The 8,391-nt window shown below is 48.4% G+C and overlaps 1 protein-coding gene across 1 annotated transcript in view; it reads left to right on the forward strand.

The window, feature by feature from the left end:
• Window positions 1–5,123: 5,123 nt before the first annotated feature.
• CATSPER1 (cation channel, sperm associated 1) overlaps window positions 5,124–8,391 on the forward strand; it is an 8,020-nt gene continuing 4,752 nt past the window's right edge. The window contains exons 1-7 of the mRNA XM_010837839.1: window positions 5,124–5,239; window positions 5,354–5,460; window positions 5,550–5,726; window positions 6,672–6,884; window positions 7,640–7,753; window positions 7,911–8,067; window positions 8,318–8,375. Coding sequence (XP_010836141.1) covers window positions 5,124–5,239; window positions 5,354–5,460; window positions 5,550–5,726; window positions 6,672–6,884; window positions 7,640–7,753; window positions 7,911–8,067; window positions 8,318–8,375 — 942 coding nt within the window. The remainder of the gene's footprint in view (window positions 5,240–5,353; window positions 5,461–5,549; window positions 5,727–6,671; window positions 6,885–7,639; window positions 7,754–7,910; window positions 8,068–8,317; window positions 8,376–8,391) is intronic.

Consider the following 8,391-nt stretch of genomic DNA (forward strand, 5'->3'; position numbering starts at 1 on the left):
AGCGGCTTCTCTTGTTGCAGAGCACGGGCTCTGGGCACAGGAGCTGGTAGTTTCGGCATGTGGGCTCAGTAGTTGTGGTGCTCGGGCTTAGTTGCTCCATGGCACGTGGGATCTTAGTTCCTGGAGCAAGGATCCAATCTGTGTACCCTGCATTGACAGGCAGACTGTCAACCACTGGACCACCAGGGAAGTCCCATTCTAACCATTTTTCAAGTGTACCGTTCAAGTGCAGTGAGTACACACACAACGTTGAATAACTGATCACCACGGTCCATCTCCAGAAGTTTTCATCACCCCAACTGAAATTCCGCATCGGTAAACATTCACTTTTCATCATCCTCTGCCCACCACCTCTGGTAACCACTATTTAGCCTTCTGGACTGTTCCTATTCTGGGTAACTCATGAAAGTGGAGCATATGATATTTGTTCTTTTGTGTCTGGCTTATTTCACTTAGCATAGTGTTTTTGGGGTTCATCTACATTGTAGTATGTTGTCAGAATTTCCTTTCTTTTTAAGGCTGAATAATATTCCATCGTATCTATGAACCACATTTTGTTTATCTCTTTATCTGTCCAAGGTCATTTAGGCTGTTTCCACCTCTTGGCTGCTGTGAATAATGCCTCCACAAACAGGTGTACAGATACCTGTTTGAGTCTCTGCCTTCCGTGTTTTTGGTGCATAACCAGGTGTGAATTGCTGCATCATGATCACAGCATAATTTAAACACTCTCAAGTAAACTAATCCTGGTTTCACCAGGCTAACATTTTGCAGCATCAGTCTTTTTTTCATCTCCGACAGTTTTTCACACCAGCACCTCCCTGGACAGAAAGTAATGTGCGTGGCAACATCAAGTTTTTGTTTGCTGAGTTTTGACTGGTTTTGGGTTTTCATATGAGCCATGAAAACTCTCACGGAGCCAACTTTAAAAAATGTATTTATTTTTGGTTGCGCTGGGTCTTCACTGCTGCACACAGGCTTTCTTTAGTGTGGCAAGAGGAGGCTACTCTTCGGTGCAGTGCAAGGAGTTCTCATTGCAGTGGCTTCTCTGTTTCAGAGTTCAGGCTGTAGGGCACAGAGGCTCAGTAGTTGTGGTGCTCGGGCTTAGTCACTCCATGGCATGTGGGATCTTTCTGGACCTGGGACTGAATCAGTGTCTCCTGTATTGCAAGGTGAACCCTTAACCACTGGACCACCAAGGAAGTCCTGGAATCAACTTTTGATGGAAATGCCATCGGTTCAAATGCCAAGACCAGGAGGCTGGGGAGAGGATAAATTGGGAGACTGGGATTGACATATACACACTCCTATATAAAATACAGAGGACTAATAAGGACCTACTGTATAGCACACAGAGCTCTATTCAAAACTCTGTAATCACCTATATGGGAAAAATTTGAAAAAGAGTGGATGCATGCTTATATATATAACAGATTCAGTCTGCATGCAGCAGAAACTAACACAACATTGTAAATCAGCTAGACTCCAAAACAATTTTTTTAATGCCAAGACAGTTCTTCTAAGACAGACCTTTTGAGTCCAGATATGAGGAAAACATTAACCATATCTTGTCTGGTTGTTTGTAAAAGCTGCAGCAGAAAAAAATTTTTTCTTGATTATCGGCATCACTTACAAATCTTACAAGTGGTGAAATGGCATTTGTCAGTGAAATCTGTTGACTCATCAGCCTGGATAAAGAATCTGTTGTTTTTTCGGTTAATTACCAAGAAAAAAAATGTCTTCAGCATCATGTGACATCAGTATGTCTCGTTGTTGCTCCCTCTGAGAGTAGAATCTTTCCACTCTTTTGTTGAGCATCTTGCACTAACATTTCACTCATATAATTTTACACACTAGCATTATTAGTTTCTTTTTTTCTGAACAATAGATCTGTTACAAATAACTTGTTCTTTGAGGCTTTTTAATATAACAAATGTGGCTTATAAAAGCCTTCATCTGTTTGCTTTGTGATACCATAGATTAAAATTAGCACATTTGTCAAATGGCTGTAATTTGTAGTTAAATTCTTTCCAATTTTGCTAAAGCCAGGGCTACATTTGTAAGTCGTAATTTTTCATCACTAAGCCTACCAGATTTGTCTACAGTCCTAAGCTCCTCCTCTTTCACTTCACACCTCATAATAAAACATCACCACTTTGAATCACTAGACGCCTTTGTAAAACACAAATGCTAATAAGATATACAATAAAAAGGCATCATAATAACTAAACAGGAAACCCGCAAAAAAATATTAAATCATTCTGAAATTCACTTCTAACCCATATAATTCATGTTTTACATTGTTCATATCAACAGCAAAGTGGTAGGGAGGCCGCTGTGTGTGCTAAGTCTCTCAGTTGGGTCCAAATCTTTGCAACCCCATGGACTGTAGCCCACCAGTTTCCTTTGTCCATGGGGATTCTCCAGGCAGGAATGCTGGAGTGGGTTGCCATGCACTCCTCCAGGGGATCTTCCCAACCCAGGGATCGAACCAGCTCTCCTGCATTGCAGGCGGATTTTTTACGTCTGAGTGCCAGGGAAGCCCAAGAATACTGGAGTGGGTAGGAATGCCACGAAGTCATGGGAAAAAAAATATTTCTTTAGAAAAAATTTCCTCTGATTTTTTTTTTTTTTTTAACTGCAATGCCTGGCTTGTGGGATCTAGGTTCCCTGGCCAGGGATCGAAGCAGCACCAGGTGCAGTGGAAGCGCACAGTCCTAACCACTGGATCGCCAGGGAAGTCCCTCCTCTCGTTCTCTACCACATCAGAAAGTGTGTAAGTCAGTCAGCCGTGCGTAATGGGGAGGTAACCCGGAGGACAAGGGTGTGGTCATCCATCTTCACCTCCTCGTCTCCAGGCAACAGCATGTTCACACGTGATGGACAGACTTGATCTCATGCTGAAAACTGAGCAAGGCCCCACTCACTGAGCACTGCAGTCGGGGCTGAACAACCCCTCACAAATGAGTTCCGAGGCTGCTCCATTAGGGTCCATCCCTGAAACCGGTGGCATCACACAGCACACGAGGTTCAAAAATAACGCTGATTTCTTTTTTCTCTTCACAAGACAGAATCCCTAACCTAGAAACATCTCAAGTAAATTCTGTGGTTCTGCAGAACTCAGAAATCTCTGCCTTAGACTATCACTCCTGTCTGCTGGTTGATCCAAGCTCCAGCCCAAAAGAAGCATGGAAATACACGCGCCCACATCCTAGGCCTTAAATTGAAGACCCGGAAGTTGTTGCACTGCTTCCGCTCTCACTCTTTGGCCATGCCTAGATGCAAGGCACACTGGGAAATGTCGTGTCTATTTGGGAGAACGTACCGGGAGGAAGAGGAGAATGGAACTGTGAAATAACTGTCCTATTAAAAACTCTTTCCTTGTCTGCTGCTGGCAGCACACTGAGCCCCGTGAGGGCCATAATCTCATCACTGGGCACCTGGTACCCAATGGCACTATGAACTTGGCTATGACCAAGCACTGAGGAAACAGCTATAGTCAAAGTGGGAACCTGAAAGTTCCAGAAGAGCTGCGCTGGTCATGAATGAATTCTGGTGGATTTCAGTAGGAAGACAGGACAGCATGGTGGAAAGTTTGAAATGAGTGCTGACTTTATAAGTTCTTATTTATTGAAGAGTTTGTTTATACTCTTTGAGCCGCATTTCCAAATTGGGATAAAACAAAATGGGCATAATATTATCCATCCTGTGGAGTTATTGTGAGGATTATATTTAAAGTGCATAAAGCTGGTCTTCAATAAATATTGGCTGTTAGTTTAATTTTAGTAATAACCCAAGAGGGAGGCTTCCATTACTGTCAACCATTGAGACAAGGATGACGATGCTAATTACCATTTGTTGTGCTATTAGTGTAATCTTTACATATCTTAACTTTTTTGACCCTATGCTGCAACTGCTGCTAAGTCACTTCAGTCGTGTCCGACTCTGTGCAACCCCACAGATGGCAACCCACCAGGCTCCCCCGTCCCTGGGATTCTACAGGCAAGAATACTGGAGTGGTTTGCCATTTCCTTCTCCAATGCAGGAACGTGAAAAGTGAAAGTGAAGTCACTCAGTCGTGTCCAACTCTTAGGGACCCCATGGACTGCAGCCTACCAGGCCCCTCCGTCCATGGGATTTTCCAGGCAAGAGTGCTGGAGTGGGTAGGTGTTATTATCCCCATTTTATAGAAGAACAAACTGAGGAAGAACAAACAAAGGAAAATTAAGCAACTAGACCAAGGTCACATACCTGTTTACAGTGGAAGTGGGCAGTTTGAACCTCAGAGCCAGTTGGTATCTAGGTACAACTGGGAACTGGACCATCTGGTTTCTTAAAGATTTTTTTTTTTTCCAGTAACAGATTTAAAGCAACTGCTGGGCCTCTGATGTCACCCTGAAATCCTTTGTCCAGCTTTGCCATTGACCTACTGGGTCACCTTGGGCCAGTCCCTTCCCCTTCTTGACCTCAGTTTCCTCCTTTTACAGTGAAGAGTTGGACACAATGATCCTTGATCCTGAACTGTAGCTCAGGAGGAGGCATTTGGGAATTAGGCCTGGGTAGAGGTCTGCCTGTGACATCATAGAGGGGAGAATTCCATAAGAAGTCAGGCTTTCCTAGAAGCCCCGTCTGATGGTTAGGTGATTAGGCGAGACAGGTTATCCAGGAAGGGCTCTTTTGGGCCCACGTGTTAAGCTTTCCTCATTCCAGGGTTCCCAGCATAGTCTCAGATCAATCTTCCATGTCTGCAAAGGCTCAAAATGAAGCAGACACTGACAACTCAGATGTGTTGTCTCACCCTAGCTCATCAACCCCATACCATAGGCCAGGCCACGGTGGAGTTCACCACCATCACCAAGGTGCATCCCGTCACCATGGTGAGTCCCACCATCATGGCTTATCCCATCATCGTGGTGGACCTCACCACCCTGATGAATTCCAAGACTTCCATGGCAATGTCTTCTCCCACCATGCCCACCGCTCCTATCACTCCCCTAATCATGGTGAGTCCCACCATCATGGTGTAGACCATGGCTCCACATCCCTTTCCCAGGATCCTTCCCGGGACACTCTCATCTCCCACCAATCCTATGGTGAGGACCACTTTGACAATGAGCATCACCATGGTAGCAGGAGACACCATGGGAGGTCCCGCCAACACAGGGAGCCCAACCACCATGGTGGGTTTCATCACCACGCTGAGGTTCCTGACTATAGTGGGCTCCATCGCCAAAGTGAGGCTTACCACCATACGGACTCCACGCAATCTAGTAGCCGCTCCCACCTCAGTGAGGCCTATCATCATGGTGGGCACCACCACAGAAGGCCTACCTCCATGATGTCCTACCACCAGGGCCCACCTCACCACGGCGAACACCACCACAGAGAGCACCAGCACAGGGAGCACCAGCACGGCACACATCCTCATGATTACCCCCACCGAGATCAGCACCATGGGGAGTACCGTCATGGAAGCTCCCAACTCTTTGGCTCATACACGCCCCACACCGTGACCTTAGGCTCCCTCAGCTCTGCCTATTCTCGTCCAGCGGTCTTCCAGCCCAGCAAGCCAGACCGAAAGAGCTCAGCCTTCAGCTTGGCTCGTTCTCTTAGTACAGTGAACTCACACCCCTCCGAGACCTCCAATAAAGTCTATCCTCAGGACTCCTCCTCCAAAACCTCGGAAAGCTGCCCTGAAGAAGACGAGCACGTTCAGAAGCGCAAAGGTGCGTCTTGAGCTCACCCCTCACCCCCAACTCCAGCTGCCTGGCCCAGGTTCCAGACCTGAGTCAGGCCTGGCGTGTCCTTCACAAGGCTCGCTCTCCCCTGCTGGTGTAGTCCACTGGCTCTTCACGCGCCTGACCGTTCATCCTCCAATTTTTTATTCCTGGAATTAGGCACCTCTTCAGGCATCAGTTGTTGGTTCATTCAGTCACTGTCTTCTTCATTCTCGTGTTCACTTCTCGAATGTCTCCTATTATTGAATGTGAAAGCTGGTGTAGGTCACTTATACAACCAAACCCAGACTGCCCAGTGAAGGGGTCCATCATCTGTATCAGAACAGCATTCTGGATGCTGTTTGTCCATTTTCCCCACTAAACTGTGACCTTCTTGAGGACAGAGGGAAAACAGCATTCTGGATGCTGTTTGTCCATTTTCCTCACTAAACTGTGACCTTCTTGAGGACAGAGGGAAGAACCAGTGCCTGAACGAGGGCCTGGTTGGAGGGCAGGGAGAACCTTGCCTGTTAATATATAATCCTTCCCAAATTGTTCCCTAGTAGACATGGCATTAGCTTCTTGAACAAGAAGCAAGGGATTTGTGTCTGTTTGTGGAAGAGAAGGCAGTTAAGAGGGGGAAGATATGTCAGAAGCATCTTATGAGGAGAGGCCGAGGTTACCAAGAGGATGGGGTGGTGAGGAAGACTGGGTCTTCCATGTGTAAGCTGCCATGTGAGTAAAAAGCATGGAGTGTAAGAGCCTGAGCCCCTGAAATATGCTCAAATCCCAAGCAGACTGGCACCTGCAAGGCAGGGTCAAGCCTTGGCTTCTATACCAGTGCAGGACAAGCATGCCTGCCCCTGAGTGAGCTGACAGCAGGCAGGCCTGGGAGGGTGCCCAGAACCCTGGGTCCCTTGCCCCCAAGAACTTGCCTTTCTGGCCCCCTTACAGTTGGCCGAGCCCCACGGACCCACAAGAAGGTGCACTCTTCGGACTTCTTGTATTGGTTGTGGGAAAAATTAAGCCAGCTCATTTGGGGTCTTCGGAGAATGCTCAGGAAACTGGTTGACTCCCTGGCCTTTGAAACCTTCATCATCTTCATCGTCTGCCTCAACACCATCATGCTTGTGGCTCAGACCTTCGCCGAAGTCGAGGTCCGGGGCGGTAAGAGCCAGGGAGCCCTGTTCACGTAGAGAAGGCCGTTGATGTTGGTCTGGGCCTCCTGTGAGCCTGACCAAGTTCCGGGTGATTTAAACAACTTAGCCCATTTGATCCTCACCCTGGGAGATGGGCGACATCGCGCAGCAGTTAGAGTGAGGCTCAGAGAGTTTTGCTGAAGTCAACCAGACCACCAGAGACAGGAGGGTCTTCTAAGCTTGAGTGTGTGCTGTTTGCGACTACAGCCACCAGGTGGCGCATCAGCTCTAAGTACGTTGATTTTTGCGCAGGAAGGATGCCCAGAACCCATGTCCGCTGGACGGATCAGGAGGCCCTGGAGGCCAGGAGACCCTGGAGGGAGGAGGCTGGGAAAGCTGGGAAGAGCGTCCTTAAAACTCCAGGGAGCAGAGTGAAGGAGAGGACCTGCCACAGGACCCATAAACTAAGGAGAGAAGAAGAGTGGGCTGATGTTTCTTGCAAGCAGTTTAAGGCTCCCTTGGAAGCCCTTTACTATGTGAAGTGCATTTAATTCTCATGAAAATTCTATCAGGCAGACTGTTATTATCACCATTTCATAGATGAGGAAAGTGAGGCACAGAGCAGTTGAGACACACAGCCATTGGACAGAGCCAGCTTCTCCCTAAATGGCTGCTTGCAAGTGAGGTTCCAGGGAGGAGGAGGAGGCAAGGGCTGGGCTGCTGGGGGCAGGGGTGGGCCTAAGCGAGGGCTCCCTCCTTCCTCCCCACCCCGTGTCCTCACAGAGTGGTACTTCACGGCCTTGGACTACATCTTCCTCTCCATCTACATGGTGGAAGCTGTGCTCAAAATCATTGCTCTGGGCCTCGCGTATTTTTTGGACCCCTGGAACAACCTGGGTGGGTAGAGATGGGGCCTGGATGTCTGTGTGTAGCGGGAGCCCCTGAACTGCCCAGAGGTGACAAAAGCAGGGGGTGTTGGTGCTGGAAGGGCTGTGGGCCTGGGCACGGGGCCTGGGCAGCAGTCTGTGACACCCAGGCACCCCTGTGTCTGCAGATTTCTTCATCATGGTCGTGGGTACGCTGGACTTCGTGCTCATTCAGGTCAACTCATCCTCCACACGTGCAATCCACAACCAAAGCGTCTTCCGCATCTTCAGGGTCTTTAAGACCCTGCGAGCCTTGCGGGCGATCCGAGTCCTTCGGAGGCTCAGGTTAGCAGGACCACAGCTGCCCATGACAAGGCTGTAGATTCCCAGAATGCTTTTCTGATGAGTCTCCTGCCTTTCACTAGGCTCAGTCTCTTATTTTCCAGAGAGGGGCTGGGACCCTCTGCAAAGTAACTAGCAAACCAGGGACCTACCGCGTCAGTCATCAGCAGTCTGAAATCTGTCATCACCATCGGTTTCTGGGCATAGACTCCCACCCCACTGACACAGCCTCTGTCTCGAACTCTGCCCACAGATTCCTGACCAACCTCCAGGAAGTGACCGGGACCCTGGCCCGGTCCTTGCCATCCATCACCGCCATCCTCATCC

The sequence above is a fragment of the Bison bison genome, unplaced genomic scaffold (genome assembly GCF_000754665.1).
Source record: "Bison bison bison isolate TAMUID 2011002044 unplaced genomic scaffold, Bison_UMD1.0 scf7180017864080, whole genome shotgun sequence".
NCBI lineage: Eukaryota > Metazoa > Chordata > Mammalia > Artiodactyla > Bovidae > Bison > Bison bison.